This window comes from Myxine glutinosa, chromosome 1 (genome assembly GCF_964187855.1).
Source record: "Myxine glutinosa chromosome 1, kmMyxGlut1.1, whole genome shotgun sequence".
Classification (NCBI taxonomy): domain Eukaryota; kingdom Metazoa; phylum Chordata; class Myxini; order Myxiniformes; family Myxinidae; genus Myxine; species Myxine glutinosa.
The window spans coordinates 269,274,975-269,302,496 of NC_136261.1; the positions used below are offsets into that span (position 1 = coordinate 269,274,975).

The 27,522-nt window shown below is 44.9% G+C and overlaps 1 protein-coding gene across 12 annotated transcripts in view; it reads left to right on the forward strand.

The window, feature by feature from the left end:
- The window catches only part of MLH1 (mutL homolog 1), a 155,025-nt gene that overhangs the window by 40,247 nt on the left and 87,256 nt on the right, over positions 1-27,522 (forward strand). For all 12 annotated transcript variants that reach the window (XM_078786812.1, XM_078786834.1, XM_078786850.1 and 9 more), the window contains exon 9: positions 26,704-26,792. In XM_078786812.1, the coding sequence (XP_078642938.1) occupies positions 26,704-26,792 (89 nt within the window). The remainder of the gene's footprint in view (positions 1-26,703; positions 26,793-27,522) is intronic.

Below are 27,522 nucleotides of genomic sequence, written 5' to 3' on the forward strand. Positions count from 1 at the left end.
GAGCAGGGAGATGTGTGGGAGGGAGAGGGCTTGGGGGGAGGAGGCATGGGAAGGGGGGGGGGGGGGAGAAGTATAAAACACAAGGACACCAAGGACTTCCAGGCCAGAAGTTGGTATTTAAAAAAAGTGGATTTGGGGTGAAATTAGCAGGGGTAGAAAAGATCAAGGTTTTGGATGGGGGAAGATAAGAGATGGTGGTGAACAGCTGTTTTAAAGACCTGGAGGGTGGAGTGGGATTGAAGAGAGTGAGGGAGTTTGTTCCAGAGGCGGGAGAAAAGAGGAATGAAGGAGTGAAGGTGAGCAGAGAGTCTTGATTTTGGCAGTTTAACCATAAGAGGGCTGCAGGCAGATCTTGTGCGACCTGCAGGAATATTTGGGGGACAGAGCCCAGAGAGAGCTGGGGGGGAAAGGCCAGAGAGGAGTCGGTAGAAGACGGAAAGACCACCAACCTGCCTGTGGTGAGTGAGTGAAAGGCCCTTGGAGTTAGCTTCATCGCAGGAGATTCCAATGATTCTGAACGCTTTGGTTTCAACAGCGTGAAGACGAGCTAGGTGTGAGGCAGGAGCACCAGCCCAGAGGGGATAGCAGTATTCCATTGAGCTGTGGATGAAAGCCTTGTATGTGGTGAGGAGCTCAGGTGTGCCAAGGAAGTTCTTCGCACGACGGAGGATGCCCAGTCGGCGACTGGCTTTGGAGGCCATATTTGAAATGTGGTTTTCCCAGGAAAGATAATGGCAGATCGTGAGACCCAAAAGCTTGAGTGACAGAACTTCTTGGAGAGGATTATTCAGAAAGTGGATGGGAGGGTTGTCCAGTCGGTCTTTTCGGAGAGACATCGTAAGAATGTGAGATTTGTCAGGATTGAAAGACATGTTCCAATTGTTTGCCCAGTCTGTGATTTTGTCCAGGTCTGCAGAGAGTGAGGAGGCTGCAGACTGCTGATCTGAGGGAAGAGGAATGGAGCTGCAGAGAGTGGTCATCAGGAAAGAGATAGAGAGGATTTTCAAGAGAGTCAGAGATCATTGATGAAGACCAGAAAAAGCACAGGGCCCAGAACACTGCCTTGGGGAACTCCAGCCTGAACAGGAAGAGGAGATGAGAGAAACCCATTCAGGGCCACACGTTGACTACGACTAGAGGAAGTCTGCCAGCCATGCGTGGAGATTTCCATGGATACCAAAGGAGGAGAGTTTGGTGAGCAGAGCGGGGTGCCAGACCGTATCGAAGGCACGTGATATGTCAAGGGAGACAGCTCTAATTTCCTGTTTGGCATTGAGGACCTCCATCCATTGTTGAGAAAGCAGAAGCAGCATTTCCAGAGTAGTGACCAGGTCTGAAACCAAATTGATGATCAGAGATCAAGCCATTGGAGAAGAGGAAAGATTTCATATCTGAAGCAATGATGGATTCCATGACTTTGCTGATAATTGGGAGAAGGCTGATTGGTCTGTTGTTGCTAGGATCTGTTTTTGCACCTTTTTTGTGCAAAGCGGTGATGTTGGCTGATTTCCAAGCAGATGGCAGATGACCTTGAGCAAAAGAGAGGGTGAAGAGAACAGAGAGAGGGAGTGAAAGAGCGGAAGAACAGGATTTTAGGACCCGTGGGCTGATGCCGTCAGGTCCAGTTGCAGAATCAGAGTCGAGGGTTGACAGAAACTTTTCCACCTTCTCAGGAGAAAAGGACACAGAGTCCAGGAGCAGCTGGGTACGGTGGGTACAGAGAGGAATGGGTGTGGGACACAAGATTTAGAGGCAAACACAGAGTTGAGGCATCAGCCTTTTCACGTGCGGAGTCAGCCGTGTAGCCGTTTGAGGTGAGGGAGGGGATGGAGGGGGAACAAACACCAGAAACAGATTTGACCAGACACCACCAGGATTTGGAAGAGGGAGACGGATAAGAGAGTTCGGTCTTGAGAACGGAGAGATATTGTTTCCTGGCTCTCCTGAGGGTGGACACACACTTGTTTTGGGCTTTGTGAAAGGAAATGAGATTTCCTTCCGTTGGATTTGCTTTCCAGGAGACGAAAGCAAGTTGTTTCTGGGCAACAGCCTCACCACAAGATTCCGTGTACAATGGACGGGATGAAGGGTATGACAACTGAAGACGAGATGGGATAGATCTGTGCATGAGAGAGAGCAATTTACTTTGGAAGAATTCCCAGGATGAGTTGATGTCAGAGGCGGTAGAGATGGGAGACCAGTCCAGATGATTGATGGCTGCTTGAAGACCGTGCCAGTTGGCCTGAGTGAAATGCCAGACTCGTCGACGCTGAGGAGGCTCACTGAGAATGGTCAGAGAGATGTCCACTTTAACAAGCACATGATCAGATGAGCCGATTGGAGCAGAAGAAGAGCAGCAGACATTTTCAGGGAAGTTAGTCATAAACAAGTCCAGAAGAGAAGATGCTCCGTTGACTGAGATCCGGGTCGGGAAATTGACAGATTGTGTCAGTCCCAGTGAGTCACAGAAGTCCTTTGCTGAAGAGCCATGGCTGGTGAGAGAAGTACCCACACCCAGCCAACTGGCATGGTGACAATTGAATTCACCACATATGAGGAAGAGAGAGTTGGGATGGGTAGATAGAAGTTGGTCCATATTATCAGACAGCGATTGTAGATGGAGTCATCACTGTTTGGTGGACGGTACAACACACATATGAACAAAAGGTGGGAGCAAAGGGGAAGCCATAGCCAAAGGTATTCCTGGGGGTGAGGTGGAGAGAGGGCAGTGCAGGGCGTGTGAGGAAGAGTTTTTTTTATAAAGATAGCAACCCCACCTCCAGGACGAGGCTCAGGTCTATCATACCGGAGGAGGGAGTAACCTGGGAGAGATACCAAGGAATCAGAGACATCATGAAGGAGGAAAGTTTCTGTGGAGCAGATCATGTCTGGTTTGTCAGAAGCAACCTGTATGGAGAGATCAGTCAAGTTTGAGCGAAGGCCCTGGATGTTTGAGGTCCATACTGTTAATGAGGAGGAAGGGGGAGCATCGGATATAGAATGGGGGGGGGGGGAGGGGTAGGGTAAGATGTGGAAGAGGTAGGGAGAGCTGTTGGTGTGTCAGAGATTTCAGAATAGCTTGGAGAAAGGGAAGAATGGGGCGGACAAAAGGTTTGATGGTGATTGGGTGAGGCACAGTGAGGTGTTATTTGAGGAGGGGGAAGAGCGAGGCAGAAGGTTGGGGGAGATGAAGGTGACAGTTGGAAGGGGGATGAAGCGAGGATACGTTTTGAGGAGGAGGGGTGTGGGGGTAGTTTAGGAGGGAAGGGGCAAGGGGGGAGATTTGAAAGGGATGGGTGATTAGGAAGATTTGGAGGGGAGGGGCAAGGGGGGAAATTTGAAAGAGATGGGTGATGGGGAAGATTTGGAGGGGAGGGGCAAGGGGGTAGATTTGGAGGGGAGGGATGATGGGGAAGTTTTGGAGGGGAGGGGTGATGGGGAAGTTTTGGAAGGAAGGGGTGACGTGGAAGATTTGGAGGGGAGGGGCAAGGGGGAAGATTTGAAAGGGATGGGTGATGGGGAAGATTGGGAGGGGCAAGGGGGAATATTTGAAAGAGACGGGTGATGGGGAAGATTTGGAGGGGAGGGGAAAGGGGGTAGATTTGGAGGGGAGGGGTGATGGGGAAGTTTTAGAGGGGAGGGGTGATGGGGTAGTTTTGGAGGGAAGGGGTGATGGGGAAGATTTGGAGGGGAGGGGTGAGATTGAATTTTAGAAAGTGTACGATTAATGGGAAACGAACATTTATTGCAAAATGAGTTTCTTGTGACCTTCGAGTTAAAAATACGTTTGAGGACACTGAAGGAGGGGTGGAGTGCAGGAGAGTTTCGGGAATGTAGAAAAGAGGAACTGTAAGAGATGGAATTTTTTTTTTGGAATGAATAGATTTGGTGAGCAAGTCGAAAGCATCCTTTTATAGAAGAAGAAGAAAAAGGTGTTATAATATACGACAGAATACAGTTCTTCAGGGGAAAGTTTAAACATTTTAAAATTGAGCAGTGAAAACTATCTGGGGAAATGGAAAAAGGAAATGGGGGTGAAACACGTGATCGAAGAACGAACGAACAAATAAGAACAACGAATAAACGAATAAGAACAACGAATGAGATCAGAGAAGGAAATATTTTTTGGGTTTTTTTTTTTTTTTTTAGTTGAGATTTTAAACAAGGAAGTATGGGGTGAAAGACTGGGACAAAAACAGAGAACGGAAGTAATTGCAGCACAATCGACGGACCGCTGAGAGAAAAACAAAGCCTCAAGGTCGGACACGGTGGCCTATTACGCCTCAAAATACGCGACACGAATTAACCGACGATTTTGTATACATGTATGAAAAATTAACACCGAGAATCTTACTAAAGACACTATATAGGTACACTCACCGAAAGATAGATACAGTTTCGACAAAAACACAATTGTGAAAAATTACTTAACTTCAAAAGCGTGACCGCATGGACAGCTTCGAAAAGACGTGACCTCCAATCTTGCGCATGCGCAAAAGAATTGCTCTGATATGCATTGTCAGTTGTGAGACCTTATATAGACAGGTGTGTGCCTTTCCAAATCATGTCCAATCAATTGAATTTACCACAGGTGGACTCCAATCAAGGTGTAGAAACATCTCAAAGATGATCAAGAGAAATGGGAGCCACCTGAGCTAAATGTCAAGTGTCATAGCAAAGGGTATGAATACTTATGTCAATGTGATATTTCAGTTTTTTCTTTTTAATAAATTTGCAAAACTTTCTAAAATCCTGTTTTCTCTTTGTCATTATGGGGTATTGAGTGTAGATTGATGAGGGAAAAAATGAATTTAAACGATATCAGCATGAGGTTGCAACATAACAAAATGTGAAAAATCGAAGGGGTCTGAATACTTTCTGAATGCACTGTCCGGTAGAAAACAGAGATCATCGACCTTTCTGCGATGTGAGAGCAAGAGTCCTTGTGCTTTTGCCTCATCACGAAAGATTCCAATAATTTTGAGAGCTTTGGATTCAACATAATCCAAGAGTGACATGATGTGGGGTGCCAATCCATAGCGGAGAGCAGTGGTCTCTAGAGTTATGGACGAAGGTCTTGCGGGGACTGTGAGTAGTTCTGATTTTCCAAGGAAAGACTTGGCTCAATGGAGGATGCCCAGTCTGTGGCTGGCTTTGGAGGCCAGCTTTGCTATGTTGTCAGCCCAGGAAAGGTCATGTCTGATGGTGAGACTCAAAAGGGCAACAGACTTATTGACATCTTCCAGTGGATGATCAAAGAATTATATAAGTGGATTCATTTCACAATCTTTAGAATGTACTGATTTTTGCTAAAGCGTAGCTTGGAGCGAGTGGTAGCTAAAATTTCACCAGTGCGTGCAAACCATTATATAAAGAAACATCACGTGCTGGCCCAGAGACAGGATCTTGGATCTGCTTCCTTTAATACAGGGGTTCTTAACCTTTTTCCCTACTTGCACCCCTTGCAAAGCACCAAGTAGTTCTCGCACCCCTGTCCTCACTGTCATGAAAGAATAATAAAATTATCATGGCTATCAATAACAGATTCATCATGGTTTTAAATTTATTTATATTTTACAAATTTACGTATTTGGCAACTAAATGATTCATTACAATACCAAGGTAACTTCAAATTAGTAAAGATTTTTAATCCATTTGCTCATACTTTGCATGGTGTGTTGCAAGAAATTGTGCTTGTGCACCAAGCTCAGTGACTTCGTTGCTGGTGTTTGTTCTCTATGATGGTATGGAACCTTGGCGTCTTGGAGCTGAGTGCTATTCGCATGTGGTGCTGAGCATCCAACCGATTTCTGCTCTTTGTTTTTTTATATGAAGCAGACACGAAAATCCAGTTTCACACAGATACGTGGTCGCAAAAGGCACTAGCACAGCGAGAGCCAGAGCCTTCCGAGCTAGTACGGGAAATATTTCCAGCTGAGATGCCCAAAAGTGCTCCAGATGACCCTCGGTGAACTCCATTTGGATTCCATGGTTGCTTCTCCAATCGATGAGATCTGCTTTGACGTCACTGCCATCATCAATATCCTCCAAATTTATCTGGAAAGGGTGCCTGATCCAGTTATCACATGCTTGCAGCTCTGCACACGAGAAGTAACCATGGAATGAAGTTTGCAGCATTTGAAGATGTTCAATAATAGTTGAAACAAAGCCAGGTTGCAAGGAAGCATCCTCAGTGACTGTTCCTTCAAGGGATGGAAAATTCACCAAATTTCCCTTCGTTACAGCCTAATCCATAAAACAAGTTTTTCTTTGAATGCAACCAGCTTCTCGCTTGCAGTCACAATGGTGAGCCCCTTTCCCTGCAGAGAGCGATTGAGCTCATTGAGTGCTGTGAACACATCAACCAAATAGGCAAGCATCGGAACAAACTCAGGAGAATCAAAATATTCAGCTATGTCTTGTCGCTGTTCACGGAGAAACTGCTGAATTTCCTCTCCCAATTCAAACACATGGGATAATACACGACCACGTGATAACCATCTCACTTCTGTGTGATACAAAAGCACAGTATGTTCTTGACCCATTTCTTCGCAAAACAACTGAAACAGTCGATGATTCAAAACTCGACCACGAATCATGTTCACTATTTTCACACAAACATCCAAAGTCTTCCTCAGGTTTGGAGGCAATGCTTTTGCTACAAGTGCATGCCGTTGAAGAAAGCAGTGGGTGATCTTCACATCTGGAATTTCTTTTCTGATTAGTGCAGCAAAGCCTGAACGGTTGCCCAACATGACTGGTGCTCCATCAGTACATATCGAACCAATCATGTTGACATTGAGTTGGTGTTTTGTGAAGAATTCTTTTATCATATTGAACACATCTACAGCTTGCGTAGTTGCTTTCAGTGACTGACAGAAGAGAAAATTTTCTTCAACTTCTTTGTCCTTTATGTACCGAACCACTCCCAGTAGCTGACAGCAGTTTGACACATCTGTTGTTTCATCCACTTGGAGGTTAATCTTCCCTGGACTAGCCTTAATATCTGCAACAATTTGTTCCAGAATATCTTGACTCATGTCGATGATTCGGTTATGTATCACATCATTTGATAAAGGTACTTGTTGCAGTTTTTTCTCTGCCTCCTTGCCGAGAATAATCTTTGCCATTTCAAGGGCACACGGCTTTCTTTTTTTTTTTTTCTTTTTTTTTCTTTTTTTTTTTCTTTTTTTTTGTATGCTGAATCGAGGCTCGTGAAAGAGCTAACATTAACTTCACAAACAAATCGACCAGACAAACAAAATACACAAAAGAGGGAGCGGAAGACAAGATGGGGAGAAAAGGGGAAGCACACACACACACAACATCCGAGAGCAGGGAGATGTGTGGAAGGGAGAGGGCCCGGGGGGAGGAGGCGTGGGAAGGGGGGGGGGGGGGGGGGAGGGAGAAGTATAAAGCACAAGGACACCAAGGACTTCCAGGACAAAAGTTGGTATTTGAAAAAGTGGAATTGGGGTGAAATTAGCGGGGGTAGAAAAGATCAAGGTTTTGGATGGGGGAAGATAAGAGATGGTGGTGAACAGCTGTTTTAAAGACTTGGAGGGTGGAGTGGGATTGAAGAGAGTGAGGGAGTTTGTTCCAGAGGCAGGAGAAAAGAGGAATGAAGGAGTGAAGGTGAGCAGAGAGTCTTGATTTTGGCAGTTTAACCAAAAGAGGGTTGCAGGCAGATCTTGTGCGACCTGTAGGAATATTTGCGGGACAGAGCGCAGAGAGAGCTGGGGGGGCAAGGCCAGAGAGGAGTCGGTAGAAGACGGAAAGACCACCAACCTGCCTGCGGTGAGTGAGTGAGAGGCCCTTGGAGTTAGCTTCATCGCGGGAGATTCCAATGATTCTGAATGCTTTGGTTTCAACAGCGTGAAGGCGAGCTAGGTGTGAGGCAGGAGCACCAGCCCAGAGGGGAGAGCAGTATTCCATTGAGCTGCGGATGAAAGCCTTGTATGTGGTGAGGAGCTCAGGTGTGCCAAGGAAGGACTTCGCACGACGGAGGATGCCCAGTCGGCGACTGGCTTTGGAGGCCAGATTTGAAATGTGGTTTTTCCAGGAAAGATCATGGCAGATAGTGAGACCCAAAAGCTTGAGTGACAGAACTTCTTGGAGAGGATTATTCAGAAAGTGGATGGGAGGGTTGTCCAGTCGGTCTTTTCGGAGAGACATCGTAAGAGTGTGAGATTTGTCAGGATTGAAAGACATGTTCCACTTGTTTGCCCAGTCTGTGATTTTGTCAAGGTCTGCAGAGAGTGAGGAGGCTGCAGACTGCCGATCTGAGGGATGAAGAATGGAGCGACAGAGAGTAGAGTCGTCAGCAAAGAGATAGAGAGGATTTTCAAGAGAGTCAGAGAGATCATTGATGAAGACCAGAAAAAGCACAGGGCCCAGAACACTGCCTTGGGGAACTCCAGCCTGAACAGGAAGAGGAGATGAGAGAAACCCATTCAGGGCCACACGTTGACTACGACTAGAGAGGAAGTCTGCCAGCCATGCGTGGAGATTTCCATGCATACCAAAAGAGGAGAGTTTGGTGAGCAGAGCGGGGTGCCAGACCGTATCGAAGGCACGTGATATGTCAAGGGAGACTGCTCTAATTTCCTGTTTGGCATTGAGGACCTCCATCCATTGTTGAGAAAGCAGAAGCAGCATGTCCAGAGTGGAGTGTCCAGGTCTGAAACCAAATTGATGATCAGAGATCAAGCCATTGGAGAAGAGGAAAGATTTCATATCTGAAGCAATGATGGATTCCATGACTTTGCTGATAATTGGGAGAAGGCTGATTGGTCTGTAGTTGTTGGGATCTGTTTTTGCACCTTTTTTGTGCAAAGCGGTGATGTTGGCAGATTTCCAAGCAGATGGAAGATGACCTTGAGCAAAAGAGAGGGTGAAGAGAACAGAGAGGGGGAGTGAAAGAGCGGAAGAACATGATTTTAGGACCCGTAGGCTGATGCCGTCAGGTCCAGTTGCAGAATCAGAGTCGAGGGTTGACAGAAACTTTTCCACCTTGTCAGGAGGAAAGGACACAGAGTCCAGGAGCAGCTGGGTACGACTGGGTACGGTGGGTACAGAGAGGGATGGGTTTGGGACACAAGATTTAGAGGCAAACACAGAGTTGAGGCATTCAGCTTTTTCACGTGCGGAGTCAGCCGTGTGGCCATTTAAGGTGAGGGAGGCGATGGAGGGGGAACAAACACCAGAAACAGATTTCACCAGACGCCACCAGGATTTGGAAGAGGGAGACAGATAAGAGAGTTCGGCCCTGAGGACGGAGAGATATTGTTTCCTGGCTCTCCTGAGGGTGGACACACACTTGTTTCGGGCTTTGTGAAAGGAAATGAGATTTCCTTCCATTGGATTTGCTTTCCAGGAGACGAAAGCAAGTTGTTTCTGGGCAATAGCCTCACCACAAGATTCCGTGTACCATGGAAAGGAGGAAGGGTATGACAACTGAAGACGAGAAGGGATAAATCTGTGCATGAGAGAGAGCAATTTACTTTGGAAGAAGTCCCAGGATGAGTTGATGTTAGAGGCAGTAGAGATGGGAGACCAGTCCAGATGATTGATGGCTGCTTGAAGACCGTGCCAGTTGGCCTGAGTGAAATGCCAGACTCGTCGACGCTGAGGAGGCTCTCTGAAAATGGTCAGAGAGATGTCCACTTTAACAAGCACATGATCAGAAGAGCCGATTGGAGCAGAAGAAGAGCAGTAGACATTTTCAGGGAAGTTAGTCATAACCAAGTCCAGAAGAGAAGATTCTCCGTTGACTGAGATCCGGGTTGGGAAATTGACAGATTGTGTCAGTCCCAGTGAGTCACAGAAGTCCTTTGCTGAAGAGCCATGGCTGGTGAGAGAGGTACCCACCCCCAGCCAACTGGCATGGTGACAGTTGAAATCACCACATATGAGGAAGAGAGAGTTGGGATGGGTAGATAGAAGTTGGTCCATATTATCAGACAGCGAGATGTAGATGGAGTCATCACTGTTTGGTGGACGGTACAACACGCATATGAACAAAAGGTGGGAGCGAAGGGGAAGCCGTAGCCAAAGGTATTCCTGGGGGTGAGGTGGAGAGAGGGCAGTGCAGGGCGAGTGAGGAAGAGAGTTTTTTATAAAGATAGCAACCCCACCTCCAGGACGAGGCTCAGGTCTATCATACCGGAGGAGGGAGTAACCTGGGAGAGATACCAAGGAATCAGAGACATCATGAAGGAGGAAGGTTTCTGTTAAGCAGATCACGTCTGGTTTGTCAGAAGCAACCTGTATGGAGAGATCAGTTAAGTTTGAGTGAAGGCCCCGGATGTTTGAGGTCCATACTGTTAAGGAAGAGGAAGGGGGAGCATCGGATACAGAACAGGGGGGGGGAGCGGTAGGGCAGGATGTGGAAGAGGAGGAAGAGGTAGGGAGAGCTGTTGCAGGTGTGTCAGAGATTACAGAATAGCTTGGAGAAAGGGAAGAATGGGGCGGACAAAAGGTTTGATGGTGTTTGGGTGAGGCGCAGTGTGGTGTTATTTGAGGAGGGGGAAGAGTGAGGCACAAGGTTGAGGAAGATGAAGGTGAAAGTTGGAAGGGGGAAGAAGCGGGGAGGACGCTTTGAGGAGGAGGGGTGAGAGGGGAGTCTAGGAGGGGAGGAGTGAGGGAGAGTCTCGGAGGGGAGGGGTGTGGGGGGAGTTTAGGAGGGAAGGGGCAGCGGGGGAGATTTGAAAGGGATGGGTGTTTGGGAAGATTTGGGGGGGAGGGGCAAGGGGGAGATTTATCAGTTCCTCGCCAATTGTTTGAGGTTTCTTTGACTTAGCAACCTGGTATGCAACTTGATAAGAGGCAAGCAACATAGGTTTCTCTGTTGGTGAAAATCCATACGTTGGCAAAGTGCCGGCATGATCAAACCTAGCTCCTTTGGCTTTTAATGTTGTGATGTCGTTCCCTGCATCCCTGCCGCCATGTTTGCTCTGGAAATGTTCATTGAGCTTTGATGGTTTCAAATTTGAGTTTGAGAACATGACACTGCACAGGAAGCACTATGGGCGTTGTGTACCATCCTTCTCCGTAATACACGTGAAGCCATATTGATCATAGTCATCATTCCACCTTCGTTTTTTGGACATCCTGAAGACTAACCTAGAAAAAAACCAAAAACGATGTGGCATTAATATTGACTGCTGGCAGAAGTACCCGGCGTTGCCGGGTCGGGGTGGGGGAGGGGGGGATGGGAGGGGAAGGGGAATGGGAGGGGGGAGGCAGGAGAGGAAGGGGTTCAGATATATGCTGGTGGGTGAATGTGGCTCACGTTTCTGAGGTAAGTGTGATGCCGATCAGGAAGACGAAGCCGTACTACCACCTTCGTACACTTCCGGAACTCCAAAACAACGATCTTTTTTTTTTTGATTTTTTTGTTTGTTTGTTTTGCCTAAAACTCTCCCAGTCACTCACTGATGAATCTCTGAAAGTTTGACGAAGATCCGTTTAGCCATCTCTGAGAAAAATGGCGACACAGACACACACACAGACAGACATCTCTCTTATATAGTAGATAATAATTAATTAATATGTTAATAATAATAATAATCATCTATAAATTATGTATATACGATAATATAATTATTATTATATAATTAATAATACAATAATTAATTAATATTGGGATATTAAAACCAAGAAACGGTATATAGCCAAACCAAGTTTACATACTTAAAAACAGTCACAGGAGATCTCACTACAGTGCACGTCAACACTCCTACTCGCAGGCCAGTCTGCACCCCACGCTGGAACTACAGGAAATGACTCCAATCCCATTTTGCCGACTATTTATACATGAATCCGCCACCAAAATAACTCCGCCCCATCGCCGACGAGCACATACATGTATTCGCCTCTTATCTCTCGTTCTCCTTTGCACGCTACAAAACGTAATATACCCACTCTATTACATCAGCTCTTGTTTCAGAGCATAATATTTATTTATGTGGTCAATTGCATCATAAAAGTGACAAAATAAATATAATTTTTCCCCACATCCAAAAGATCAACCATGTTTGAGTACAACATACTCGCACCCCTAACAGACCTGTCTCGCACCCCCTAGGGTGCACTGTGCGAGCACCCCTGGTGAAGAACCCCTGCTTTAATACAAGGTGACTGCCAAAAAAAAAAAAACAGCCCACTGGATGTTTGCCAAGCCGCAATCACAATCCAGAACAAACAAAAGAACAATTCACATCGCAAAAGAATGGCGAACGCCACATCATGAGAATCGTTTTGAACGTCAAAATGCAGAGATCTCCCACAGACAAGAATCAGATCAAACAAAGAAAATAATGTGTTATTACTCACTTGGCAAAGAAAGAGGTAGCAAAGGCGCAGGAGGCATGTCGGAAAATGTTCGGAGAACGCTTGGATTCGGAAGAGGGTCAGAAAGCAGTATTCAGGATTGCAAAGCAGATAGCGAAAGAGAGGTGTGATGTGATGGGGGTGAGTTGTTTGAAGGATGAAGTGGGACAAATCGTTGTCGACCCAGATGGAATTAAAGGAAGATGGAAAAGATATATGGAAATGCTGTTGAATACAGAGAATGAATGGGATGGCAACATAGAGAGTAACCCAGTTTTAGGACCGGCAGAGAAGATAACTGAGAAGGAAGTTGAGGAAGCGATAAAAGCAATGAAGGGTAGAAAAGCGGGAGGGCTGACGGGAGTTGTGGGAGATATGTTGAAGGCAGCAGCAAGTTGGGGTGTGAAGAGAATGACAGAGATCTGTAATCTGGTGGTGAAAGAAGGCCGCATTCCAGTGAATTGGGAACTGAGTACCCTCGTCCCTCTATACAAGGGGAAAGGTGACCCTCTGGAGTGTGGCTCGTATCGAGCGATAAAGTTATTGGAGCATGGAATGAAGGTATTGGAAGAGGATACATAGAAGAGGATACATGTTGGAGAGGAGGATAAGGAAGAAAGTGAAGATCGACGAAATGCAGTTTGGATTTATGCCAGGAAGAGGAACGACAGACACGCTTTTCATTGTGAGGCAGTTGCAGGAGAAGTACATGGAGAAGAGGAAGAAGTTGTTTCTTGGGTTTGTTGATCTGGAGAAAGCATTCGATAGGGTTCCACGCAAAGTATTGACATGGGCATTAAGGAAGTTAGGAGTGGAGGAATGGTTGATCAGAGTTTGATCAGATTGAGTTTGATCAGATCAGTTTGATCAGAGTTGATCAGATCAGATCAGATGGCAATGTACAAAAGAGCGCGCACAGCTGTAAGGACGAAGGACGGGAACAGTGGTGAGTTTGAGGTGAAGGTGGGAGTGTATCAGGGGGTCGGTACTAAGTCCACTACTACTTGTAGCTGTGATGGAGGTGCTGGCTCAGAACGTAAAGGAGGGTTTACCGTGGGAGTTGTTGTATGCAGATGATCTGGTGGTGATTGTGGAAAGTATAGATGGACTGAAGGAAAAGATGAACAAGTGGAAGGAATGTATGGAGACAAAAGGTCTGAAGGTGAATATCGGAAAGACGAAGGTGATGGCAAGTGGTAAAGCATGTGGTGAGGTGGAAAGAACTGGGAAGTGGCCCTGTGCTGTGTGTAGGAAGGGTGTCGGAGTGAACTCCATTCAATGTACAATGTACGCTGAGTGGGTTCATCAAAAATGTAGTGGTCTGAGAGGGTCATTAACCAGTGTGGCAGCTACATTCAAATGTAAGGTGTGCACAGAGGGAGTTGCAGATGGAGGAAATGTTGAGTTGGATCTTGGAGACAGCGTGAAGCTGGAAGGTGTGAAAACATTTTGCTACCTCGGAGACATGCTGAATGGAGAAGGTGGATCAGACTCGGCAACGGTTGCTAGAGTGAGATGTGCATGGAAGAAGTTTCGGGAACTGAGTGGCGTGCTGATGTGAGGGGAGTGTCGTTGAAGCTGAAGGGAAAGGTGTATGCTGCATGTGTGAGAAGTGTTATGATTTATGGGAGCGAGACATGGGTAATGAACGTAGAGCAGCAACGAAGGTTGGAAAGGGTGGAAATGCGAATGGTTCGACGGATGTGCGGAGTATCGTTGAGAGAGAGGAAGACAAATGATGAATTGCGAAAGATGATGGGAATAGAGCCTGTGATTGATGCTGTGAAGAGGAACAGGTTGAGATGGTTTGGTCATGTGTTGAGGAAGGATGAAAGTGACTGGTTGAGAAGAGTGATGGAAATGAATGTAGAAGGAAGTAGAGGATGGGGAAGACCGAGAAAGACTTGGCTAAAGATGGTGGAAGAAGAAATGCGGGCAAGGGGGTTAACAAGGAGAGATGCAGAAAATAGGGCAAAATGGAGAAGATTGTCATGGGGACCGCAAGGTTAACCCCCGCTCTAGTAGGGAAAATGGCCTTTAAAATGCATGTTGTCCTCACTTGGCAACGATTGCAAAGATCATCATGGCTGACAGGACCCAGGTGGCCTGTCCATATTTGCACTTTAATTACATAAGGCATTTCGTGCAAAACAGCCCGTCTCTAAGGGATGTTTTGAATCATGTTCATAAAATCATTCTAAGGAGCATTACACGGAGTAATAGGGTGAGATTGAGATTTTCCAGGATTGAAGGAGATGCTCCATTTATCAGAACAGAGTCTAAATATTTCCAGATCGGCAGAGAGAGACACACAGATGTTTTCTGTCTCAGAGAGATGGGTTACTTGATGACAATATGGAATCGTCTACAAAAATTGAGAACAGTTTATTTTTTTTTAATCAGAGTATCAGAGAGGTCATTAATATAGACGAGGAACAAGACTAGGCCCAAAACGCTACCTTGGGGAACTTCACACTCCACTGGCCGAGGGAAGGAGAGAGGGTTCCATTGATGGAAACACCTTGTCTGCTTGATTGGAGGAAGTCAGAAATCCGGAGATGTTCATTTGTTTATTACACACTCTCATTGAACGTGACTATTCAATCAATCTATCTATTTTTATACAGTTCCTTTCATGGAAAAAACATCATCGTCATATGTCGCTGAATGGAAATGTCGGATAACAATCCAAAGCAGAACCATTCTGCCCGGTCTGTAAAAGAGAAAAACATTTGATCAGTCATCATGTAGAATTCGTAATGTAACCGTGCTCTGACCACACTCTGAAGGATGTCATTGGAGATATGGATGGACATTCTTTAAACCGTATTGAAATGTTGACAAGTTTTTTTTAATTAAATGAGTGTAAAGTTGAAGAGCAATATGTTCTCGGATTTTCAATAAAAATGGGAATAAGGAAGTTGGTCAAATTATTGAATAAATTATTTGGTGAAATTATTGATTCACCATAATTCAATAGAGACATGCTGGGGTTCCAATTCATAGCGGAGAGCAGTGGTCTTTGGAGTTATGGACGAAGGTCTTGCGGACTGTGAGTAGTTCTGATTTTCCAAGGAAAGACTTGGCTCAATGGAGGATGCCCAGTCTGTGGCTGGCTTTGGAAGCCAGCTTTGCTATGTTGTCGGCCCAGGAAAGGTCATGTCTGATGGTGGGACTCAAAAAGGCAACAGACTTAACATCTTCCAGGGGATGACCAAGGAATTAGATAAGTGGGTTAATTTGACAATGTTTAGTGTGTACTGATTTCTGAAATCAAATTGAAGATGGCAAACATCATCATGATGGTGGGTTAGTTAGATCAAAGGATCCATTAAAACAAATGGTCCATGAAACCCATTCATCTTAATTATATAAATGAAACTAGAACAGCACTCAGTCGAGAGCATACCTCCACCAGGTGAACAGTTTACGTTTTGTATCCCAGAGTAGATCAGAAAATCACAATACAGAATCACATTTAATCAAAATAATCTGTCCATAACTTTTTGAGATATCCTGCTATGTATCGTTTTTGGCCCTACTCCCTCCCAATGGTGAAGAATCACTTAAAAAATTATACGAGCCGGATCCGCATCGGATCTTCATCAAAATTGAATCGATTCTTCCTTGTCACACACACAACCTGTCCACCAGGTTTCGTCCAAATCCGTCCGCATATTTTTGAGATATCCTGCTATGTATCGTTTTGGCCCTATCTCCCAATGGTGGAGAATCACTTTAAAAAAAAAAAAAAAAGTTCTCATATCCGAATCCATATTCCGATCTTCACCAAAATCGAATCGATTCTTCCTTGTCACACACACAACCTATCCACCAAGTTTCGTCCAAATCCGTCCACAACTTTTTGAGATATCCTGCTAATATATATCATTTTTGGCCCGATCTCGCAATGGTGAAGAATCACTTAAAAATTCTACTACCCGAATCCGGATCTTCACCATTTCGTCCTTGTCAAATAAGCTACCTCTCTGCCAAATTTCGTCCAAATCCGTCCACAACTTTTTGAGATATCTTGTTCACCATGAAACTGACAAACAGAGGGGTGTGAAAACATAACCTCCATCCATCCACCTTTGGTGACGAAGGTAATAAACCATTCGATAATAATAGTCCCTTCCACCCACATTGCTGATGACAACATAGGAGCTCTGTTGTCTACAATGATGCCTTTCATATGGACTACTGTTATATTTATCTTGCTTATTGATGTGTGCAAATCATTTTTCAATCTTGTAATTAAAGTAGAACACAACATTGCAGGATTGTGATCAATCTGCACTATAAGAGAGCCGTGTGTGTGTGTGTGTGTGTGTGTGTGTGTGTGTGTGTGTGTGTGTGTGTGTGTGTGTGTGTGTGTGTGTGTGTGTCACCATTTTTCTCAGAGAGAACGGATCTTCGTCAAACTTTAAATGTGGATGTCAATGTGTGCCAGAAAGTGTTTTAGACAAAAACATTTTCTTAAAGTACTGTATTTGAAAAAAAAAAAAAAGTCGATTTTTTGGGGGGGGAGATAAAAAAAATTAAATCGCTCTTATATTGACTAAACCTTTTTGCTTAATAACAATTATATACAAGTACACATACGCTTAAATAAATACAAAACAAGTACAGATACATTCAAAGTACACCGCCCCCATGCCAAATAATTAAATAATAAATATCCTGCAGCGCGGCATTGCCGGGGTGCCTCCGGCGCCCGGCAATACCGCAGTGCAGCTCATTGAGACTGCATTGGGGGGGAGAGTTGTCCACTAATTGATTGATTAATTGTATAATTAAAATCAATAAAAGATTATCACAAAATATTTTCTGAATCAATTGGCTAATAGCATAACAAAACCACTTGTGCCTCATCCGAAGATGTATCTTTTAGAAATTTAATTAAATAAGTCATTAATAAAAAATTAAATAATTAATTGATAAATCAATAAATAATTAATCGATTAATTATTTAATGATTAATCAATAAATCAAAAATATCCTTGATAGCCACATCACTTGGTCACTGTCATGTCCAAATATTAGCTTCTGAGCTCAAAAGGTGCCTGAGATATTGGCCAAATGAGAAAGAAAATAAATAATTGATTAATAATGAAAATAAATAAATAATAATCATAAAAAAATTAAATTATTAATCAATTCGGTCAGAGAACACATAAACCACCACCATTTCATCAGAATCTGTAACTTAAAAATAAAAAAAAAATTTAGTCATTAATCGAATAATTAAATGATTAATTGATTAATTAATGAATCAAAAATAGCCTTTGCAGCCAAATCACCTGGTCATTGGCATGTCCAAATATCAGCGTCCTAACTCAAAAGGTGCCTGAGTTAATGGTCAGAAGAGAAAGGAAATTTGATTAATAAATTATGTACTTAATTAATCGCTAATAATTAAATAACTCCTCAATTAATTGATTAATCAAAAAACCAAAAATACTGTTTTTGACAAAGGACCTGCTCACTATTGTGCCCAAATTTCAGCTTCCTAGCTCAAAGGATGGCTGAGATATCGCCCGGACAAACAACCAAGAAAACAACCAGAGTGAAAACTGAGTACTCCCTTTCTAGTCCGGCAGCTAAGCTAAATATAGCATAACAATTGTGCATTTTGTGAGGAAAGCACCAAATTTGGCACATTAGTAGACTATCATATTATGAAAAGATCTGGATATTGGGCCATCTCAGATTCAGAGATTTGATTTTAGCAAGATTTGCAGATTTTGCAGATTTGCAAGCTGAGATTGCAACGCCAGGGACGGCCGACTCCTTCCTGCGAGCTGCCCACGTCACCCGCACAAGAAGAGCTCATCAAATCACTGCAGCGGCACTGCACATCCTGCAACACCGTGCGTATGAACGCCACTGTATGACATATGCTGATGATGCAGAAGACCTGCCTGAGTTCGAAGACCGGTGTCACCAGAGAGGAGAAGAAATTCCCAACTTTCAGTACTGGGCAACTGTGCTGGAACTAGAGATGTTGGTACTGGTCTACGTGCGTTCTCTGCGGCAGGCTTCATTCACGATGTACCTTGATGCCCTGACGGAACTGGTTCCATGGTTCCATGCCTTAGACCACACACACTATGCCAGGTGGGTCCCTGTTCACCTGAGGGACATGGTTGCACTCCCAATGAAGCACCCAGATGTAGCCAGAGAATTCAGGGCTGACAACTTCACTGTACATGGCAACTTTATCCCTGGTGTTGGGCTAGCGGCTAGGGTGCCGGCTTAGGATACCTAGGATCCTGGGTTCGAATCTCGGTTGATCGCCGAATTAATGCCAGGGGGGTTGACTCAGCCTGTCATCCTTCTGAGGTCGGCTAATTGAGTACCAGTTCACTGGTAATTCCCTGTTTGTCGTTGAAGGCGGCAAAAAGGGTTGGCGTCAGGAAGGGCATCCGGCCGTAAAACATTGCTTCAAAAAGGGGACCAAAAAACAACAACTACCACGGTCCCCGAAAAGGCCAACCCCCGCTTTGCGGGGAAAAATGGCCTCTAAACGGTGGGTTTTTTTTTTTTTTTTTTTTAACTTCACTGTACAGAAGACGAAGAAGGTGTTCTCTTCGATCCCAATCGAATCGAAATCTTGCAAAAATCAAATCTCTGAATCTGAGATGGCCCAATATCCAGATCTTTTCATAATATGATAGTCTACTAGTGTGCCAAATTTGGTGCTTTCCTCACAAAATACACAATTGTTATGCTAAGTTGCCCCACTATTCAGCGTGCGTCACTGCCGAGCCCCCTTCGTTGCCCGGCAATGCCGAATTACAATGCCCGGACATGGTATAGGAAAGGTGCGGTGTACAACTCAATTCGGTCAGAGAACACATAAACCACCACCATTTCATCAGAATCTGTAACTTAAAAAAAAATAAAAATTGTCATTATTCGAATAATTAAATAATTAATCAATTAATTGATTTTTTTTTTTTTTTTTTTTTAAGGTCATTTTCCCTACTAGAGCGGGGGTTAGCCTTGCGGTCCCCATGACAATCTTCTCCATTTTGCCCTATTTTCTGCATCTCCTTGTTAACCCCCTTGCCCGCATTTCTTCTTCCACCATCTTTAGCCAAGTCTTTCTCGGTCTTCCCCGTCCTCTACATCCTTCTACATTCATTTCCATCACTCATCTCAACCAGTCACTTTCATCCTTCCTCAGCACATGACCAAACCATCTCAACCTGTTCCTCTTCACAGCATCAATCACAGGCTCTATTCCCATCATCTTTCGCAATTCATCATTTGTCTTCCTCTCTCTCAACGATACTCCGCACATCCGTCGAACCATTCGCATTTCCTCCCTTTCCAACCTTCGTTGCTGCTCTACGTTCATTACCCATGTCTCGCTCCCATAAAATATTAACACTTCTCACACATGCAGCATGCACCTTTCCCTTCAGCTTCAACGACACTTCCCTCATCATCAGCACGCCACTCAGTTCCCGAAACTTCTTCCATGCACATCTCACTCTCGCAACCGTTGCCGAGTCTGATCCACCTTCTCCATTCAGCATGTCTCCGAGGTAGCAAAATGTTTTCACACCTTCCAGCTTCACGCCGTCTCCAAGATCCAACTCAACATTTCCTCCATCTGCAGCTCCCTCTGTGCACACCTTACATTTGAATGTAGCTGCCACACTGGTTAATGACACTCTCAGACCACTACATTTTTGATGAACCCACTCAGCGCACATTGTACATTGAATGGAGTTCACTCCGACACCCTTCCTACACACAGCACAGGGCCACTTCCCAGTTCTTTCCACCTCACCACATGCTTTACCACTTGCCATCACCTTCGTCTTTCCGATATTCACCTTCAGACCTTTTGTCTCCATACATTCCTTCCACTTGTTCATCTTTTCCTTCAGTCCATCCATACTTTTCGCAATCAACACCAGATCATCTGCATACACCAACTCCCACGGTAAACCCTCCTTTACGTTCTGAGCCATCACCTCTGTCACAGCTACAAATAGTAGTGGACTTAGTACCGACCCCTGATGCACTCCCACCTTCACCTCAAACTCACCACTGTTCCCGTCCTTCGTCCTTGCAGCGGTGCGCGCTCTTTTGTACATTGCCATCACTACTCTGATCAACCATTCCTCCACTCCTAACTTCCTCAATGCCCATGTCAATACTTTGCATGGAACCCTATCGAATGCTTTCTCCAGATCAACAAACCCAAAAAACAACTTCTTCCTCTTCTCCATGTACTTCTGTACCTGCCTCACAATGAAAAGTGCATCTGTCGTTCCTCTTCCTGGCATAAATCCAAACTGCATTTCGTCGATCTCACTTTCTTCCTTATCCTCCTCTCCAACACCCTTTCCAATACCTTCATTCCATGCTCCAATAACTTTATCGCTCGGTACGAGCCACACTCCAGAGGGTCACCTTTCCCCTTGTATAGAGGGACGAGGGTATTCGGTGATTAATTTTTTTAATTAATAAATCAAAAATAGCCTTTGCAGCCAAATCACCTGGTCATTGGCATGTCCAAATATCAGCTTCCTAACTCAAAAGGTGCCTGAGTTAATGGTCAGAAGAGAAAGGAAATTTGATTAATTAAATAAGTACTTAATTAATCGCTAATAATTAAATAACTCCTCAATTTATTGATTATTCAAAAAACAAAAAATACTGTTTTTGACAAAGGACTTGCTCACTATTGTGCCGAAATTTCAGCTTCCTAGCTCAAAGGATGGCTGAGATATCGCCCGGACAAACAAACAAGAAAACAAACAAGAAAGCAAGAAAACAAACAAACAAACAACCAGAGTGAAAACTGAGTACTCCCTTTCAGCGTGCGTCACTGCCGAGCCCCCTTCGGTGCCCAGCAATGACGATTTGCAATGCCTAGAGATGGCATAGGAAAGGAGCGGTGTACAACAATTACCACACATTTGAACACAAATTTTGAACATTTTAATTTGAACACACACATTTTAATCAAACAAATCAGATTCAATCAACAATTCCCGAAGCAGTTAAAGTTGGTGGGAAGTCTTCTTCTTCTTCCTGAAAGTCATCAGATATGTGAATGCATCTTTTACATCTGAGCAACACCAGGTACTCCAGCTATAAATGCTTATATACTTTACTCAGGGTACAAATACAAATACAACTTTGTTTGGGAGGTAACATAGGTTTGGGAGGTTTGTGGCTGCAGCCTCATGCAGGGGTGTGGGGGTCAGGCAGAGGGGGTAAATTCTCCATGTAAATGTGTACGATGTAGCGCCACCTGGTGTTGGTGGCAGGGAATTACAATTTTTCTTTTTTACCTGGGCAACACAGGTTAAATCACTCTTCGCATGGGTAAATTTTTCCTCCTTCCTTTTCCCACCCTCCCCCCAAAACGGAGGGGCCTGACAAGGCGCCCCCCCCCCTCCTTCTCCCAGAAGATGTATATGTAGTACATCTTTGCCCTCCCTCTTCCCTCCCCCTCCTGCCTCCTCTCCCCATCTCCCCCTCCCACCCCACCCCCCCCCCCCCCCCCAGGAAAGCCGGTCACTTCAGCTAGTACTTTATAGACTATAACAATAATTAAGCAAGAGCGTTCCTTAAAGTAAAAGTAAAAACACAACAAAGTGGTTGGAAGTGTTGTGTGGATTAAAAAAAAAATTGTCAGAGAGAAGTTGAAGGGGTGAGAGGAGAAGTTTTTTTATTTGTTTATTTTTAGCTCACCTGGAACGAAGTTCAGGGGAGCTTCTGCGATGGCGCGTCGCCCATCAGTCCGTCCGTAAGCACTTGAAACTTCTTCTCCGAAACCGCTAATGGGATTGCAACCAATGTTGGCACAAATGATATTTGTTATGTTGTGACTAAAGTTTGTTCACTGCATTAAATAAACCGGGGTCTACCAGGGGTCAAAGTGGATCCTGGTTTGACTCCCCAAAATAGGAATATGCTTTGTCCTCTGAAACTACACACACTATTTCGATGAAACTTGAACACAACCTTTCGAAACTTGAACACAACACACAATTTTGATGAAACTTGAACACAACCTTCATCACCCCCCTGATGTACCAACGTTTGTTCATGACATTAAAAAAATCTGCCCTTTTGGGGATCTATGGGAGGTGGGGGGCAAAATAGGTATTTGCTTTCTTCTCAGAAACTACATCTGCAATTCTGATGAAACTCGACCACAAGCTTAATCACCTGTGTTGTACCAAAGTTAGTTCCTGGCATTAAAAAAAATCGGGGTCTAAGGTGGTCTATGGGGTGAGGGTGGGGCTGGGGGGCAAAATAGGTATTTTTTTGTTTGTTATTTAAATTCTTATGATTATGTTAGTATAATTCTATATGCTGCCCTGTCTTTGAGCAAGCATTGAAATTGGTTTAAAATACTGTTACGTTTGTGGGGGGAACCAATGAAATACCATAGGGCCAGATAGGATTGTATAGGTTAGTTTGCTCCGACTGTCGTGAAGAAGAAGAAACACCCATTTAACTAAGTATGGATTCTGTTAGACCGGATGTCGCATGAGGTTGTATGATTGTCTCCATGAGAGGGGTGGAGCTATGTTAATTAGGTGGGGTATAAGGGTAATTGCCTGTATGCAAATTGCAAAGGTGGGCACAGTTAACCAAAAAGTTAACTTCGATAACCGTTAATCAGTTAATTAGTTTAAAATGTAACGAAAGTTATCGATAAACCGTTAACATTAATTTTTACTATAAAAAAACCCAAAAAAAACCGTTTTTTGCTCTAGAACCACCTTAAAAAGTGCCAAAACTATAAAGTAAGCCTTTTTTGGGGTCTTTTTAAGGGCTTTAGAACATGGGCCTGCCTTACATGTTAAGAAGCTTTAACTTCCCCTTCCCCTTAACCTTCCCCTTAACTTAACTTTAACCCCTTAACATTTAACTTTTAACTTAACATTAAAAAAAAATAAAAAACATTTGTGGGGCCCACATACCGCACTGTAGCACAGCACAGTACAGAACAGCACATTACAGCACACTATAGCACAGAACAGCACAGTACAGAACAGCACAGTACAGCACAGTACAGAACAGCACAGTACAGCACAGTACAGAACAGCACAGTACAGAACAGCACAGCACAGTACAGTACAGAACAGCACAGTACAGAACAGCACAGTACAGAACAGCACAGTACAGAACAACAAAGTACAGAACAGCACATTACAGCACAGTACAGCACACTACAACACAGCACACGACAGCACAGCACACGACAGCACAGCACACTACAGCACAGCACACTACAGGACAGCACAGCACAGTATAGAACAGCACATTACAGCACAGTACAGCACAGCACAGTACAGCACAGTACAGAACAGCACATTACAGCACACTATAGCACAGAACAGCACAGTACAGAACAGCACAGTACAGCACAGTACAGAACAGCACAGTACAGCACAGTACAGAACAGCACAGTACAGAACAGCACAGCACAGTACAGTACAGAACAGCACAGTACAGAACAGCACAGTACAGAACAGCACAGTACAGAACAACAAAGTACAGAACAGCACATTACAGCACAGTACAGCACACTACAACACAGCACACGACAGCACAGCACACGACAGCACAGCACACTACAGCACAGCACACTACAGGACAGCACAGCACAGTATAGAACAGCACATTACAGCACAGTACAGCACAGCACAGTACAGCACAGTACAGACAGAACAGCACAGTACAGAACAGCACAGTACAGAACAGCACAGAACAACAAAGTACAGAACAGCACATTGTACAGAACAGCACATTACAGCACAGTACAGCACACTACAACACAGCACACGACAGCACAGCACACTACAGAACAGTACAGCACAGTACAGAACAGCACAGTACAGAACAGCACAGTACAGAACAACAAAGTACAGAACAGCACATTACAGCACAGTACAGCACACTACAACACAGCACACGACAGCACAGCACACGACAGCACAGCACACTACAGCACAGCACACTACAGGACAGCACAGTACAGCACAGCACAGTATAGAACAGCACATTACAGCACAGCACAGCACAGCACAGTACAGCACAGTACAGACAGTACAGCACAGTACAGTACAGAACAGCACAGTACAGAACAGCACAGTACAGAACAGCACAGAACAACAAAGTACAGAACAGCACATTACAGCACAGTACAGCACACTACAACACAGCACACGACAGCACAGCACACTACAGCACAGCACAGCACAGTATAGAACAGCACAGTACAGCACAGTACAGCACAGCACATTACAGCACAGTACAGCACAGTACAGCACACTATGGTACAGCACAGTACAGAACAGCACACTACACTACAGCAGAGCACAGCGCAGTACAGTACAGTACAGCACACTATAGCACAGTACAGCACACTATAGCACAGTACAGCACACTATAGCACAGTACAGCACACTATAGCACAGTACAGCACACTATAGCGCAGTACAGCACACTATAGCGCAGTACAGCACACTATAGCGCAGTACAGCACACTATAGCGCAGTACAGCACACTATAGCGCAGTACAGCACACTATAGCGCAGTACAGCACACTATAGCGCAGTACAGCACACTATAGCGCAGTACAGCACACTATAGCGCAGTACAGCACACTATAGCGCAGTACAGCACACTATAGCGCAGTACAGCACACTATAGCGCAGTACAGCACACTATAGCGCAGTACAGCACAGTACAGAGCGCGCGTTAATTACCATTCAGATTGATATCGCTCGCCAAGCCGATCGTTACGAATCAAACTGTAATGTATGTTTGAAGTGCCTGCACCTGCAATTGAGAAGCAACTACATGGTTGTTGTTGTTGGTTGTTGGTTGTCCCAAGGGACCCAGAAAAATAAACTGAGTTCCGGCGTGGACCGGAGACACTGCCCGTGCTTAGATCCCTCCCACAAGCCGATCCCTCCCACAAGCCGATCCCTCCCACAAGCCGATCCACCCCACAAGCCGATCCCTCCCACAAGCCGATCCCTCCCACAAGCCGATCCCTCCCACAAGCCGATCCCTCCCACAAGCCGATCCCTCCCACAGGCCGGGTAGACCATGTAATTTTTGGGTTAGCGGACTTGAGTTAACGGAAGTTAAATGTAACGGAAGTTAGTTAGTCCGATAATGATTTTCAAAGTTAACTTAAAAGTTAAATCGTTGACGAAAAAGTTAACTTCGTTGATTAACGGTTTGGTGCCCAGCTTTGGTAAATTGCCTCTGTGGTTTTTCCTTTGTTCTTTATGACACAACACACCAGCCGTGCACTCTGCAACTATACTAAATAAACACTAAATAAAGTGACCGGAACCAGGACATTCAAACACCACTACGACACCACCCAGCGAATCATCTCAAGGGGCGTGAAGAAGGCCGTGAGACCCCGACCCGAGAGGGATGATTGGTCGTGGCCGTGGAGCGATGCAATGGCACGATTGGAGCGCGCGCGGACGTCATCAAAGAACGTTCCTGAGCGAGGGACAAAGAGACTGAGTCCCGCCATCTTCCTTCCTCTTGACCCTGGCTTTGATCGCATGTGGTCGCAGTTCGTGCTCTTGGTCCTGACATTGAATGCCAGCGGTCGACATCCTTGCGGCTCGCTTGGTTCAGACAATCATAATTGGTGGTCCAAATCATGCTCTTTTGGGTCCTGGTGTTCCAGGCTGTGAAAAAGGTGGACGAACTCTCTCCTTCTTGGTGTTGGCTTGTGGCGGTCACGCTGGTGCTGTGTGTGGACTGAGCGGACGACGAGGCTCGGTGCAGCTGAGCAGGAAGGAGCGCGGGCCTGTTTGTTTCGCCGTTGACGGCCGCCAGGGTGCGGGGACCGCTAGAGGAGCCCACGGGGTGCAGACAAACACACCACACAGACACAATAATTACTTTCATTTATTTTCCCCAATGTGTATTTGAGTCCGTTGGAGGATCCTCAACTTAGGAATATTTTACCGTGCATTCTTTGTTCCCTGGCATTATTTTATTAAATCTATTATTTGTTGAACTTTAATTCCTTGTCCTGTCCCGTTTAATTGATGGTGGTTCGGAAGACCCGCTTCGCGTCCGGCCGTACAGGTAAGTTAGTCACCCTCCACTCCCGCGCGTGTATAGAAGAGCCGCCATAGTTTGATTGAACGCCTCGGAGTTTAAGCTCGTTCGGCCACTTGTCACCCCGGGGGTGTTAATCCCCGGGAACTCGACAATACCCTTAGTCAGTATACTGTTTATTCTACCAGGTGAGCGCCAGGAGTATTGCCCCGATGCTTTTTTTTTGGTTTTTTTTATGCCTGCGAAGATGGTAGGCTTATTTGTGTCCTCACCTTCTACTTTCAGCAAGGAGAAAATGCAGCCGACGTGAGGACTTTGCCAAACTCCAACTTCATTGATAACATTCGTACCATCTACGGGAACAATATTGCCAGGTGGATTCCCATTTGAAACATTCTTATGGTGCTCCAATTTGTGATGCGTGGCCATGTAACGGAATAATTTGCTGACAAAATATCTTCTTGATTATCAGATCACATGTGATGGATCAGATTAAATAGATTTGAGAACATAATATTGGATCCAGGTAACGGCTGTTCAACCTATCATACCCAAATTTTGTATCCACTCTTTTACTCACCTTGCGAGTTTCATTTAATTATGTTGTCATGGTACAAGATTTGTGCTGATTTACTGTTTCCGGTTGTTAATTGTTTTGATTGAATTAATTTTTCCCATTCTCCCTGCAAACATTTTGCTACCTCGGAGACATACTGAATGGAGAAGGTGGATCAGACTCGGCAACGGTTGCTCGAGTGAGATGTGCATGGAAGATGTTTCGGGAACTGAGTGGCATGCCGATGAGGAGGAGAGTGTCGCTGAAGCTGAAGGGAAAGGTGTATGCTGCATGTGTGAGAAGTGTTATGATTTATGGGAGCAAGACATGGGTAATGAATGTAGAGCAGCAACGAAGGCTGGAAAGGGTGGTCATGCGAATGGTTCGATGGATGTGCGGAGTATCGTTGAGAGAGAGGAAGACAAATGATGAATTGCGAAAGATGATGGGAATATTGCCTGTGATTGATGCTGTGAAGAGGAACAGGTTGAGATGGTTTGGTCATGTGTTGAAGAAGGATGAAAGTGACTGGTTGAGAAGAGTGATGG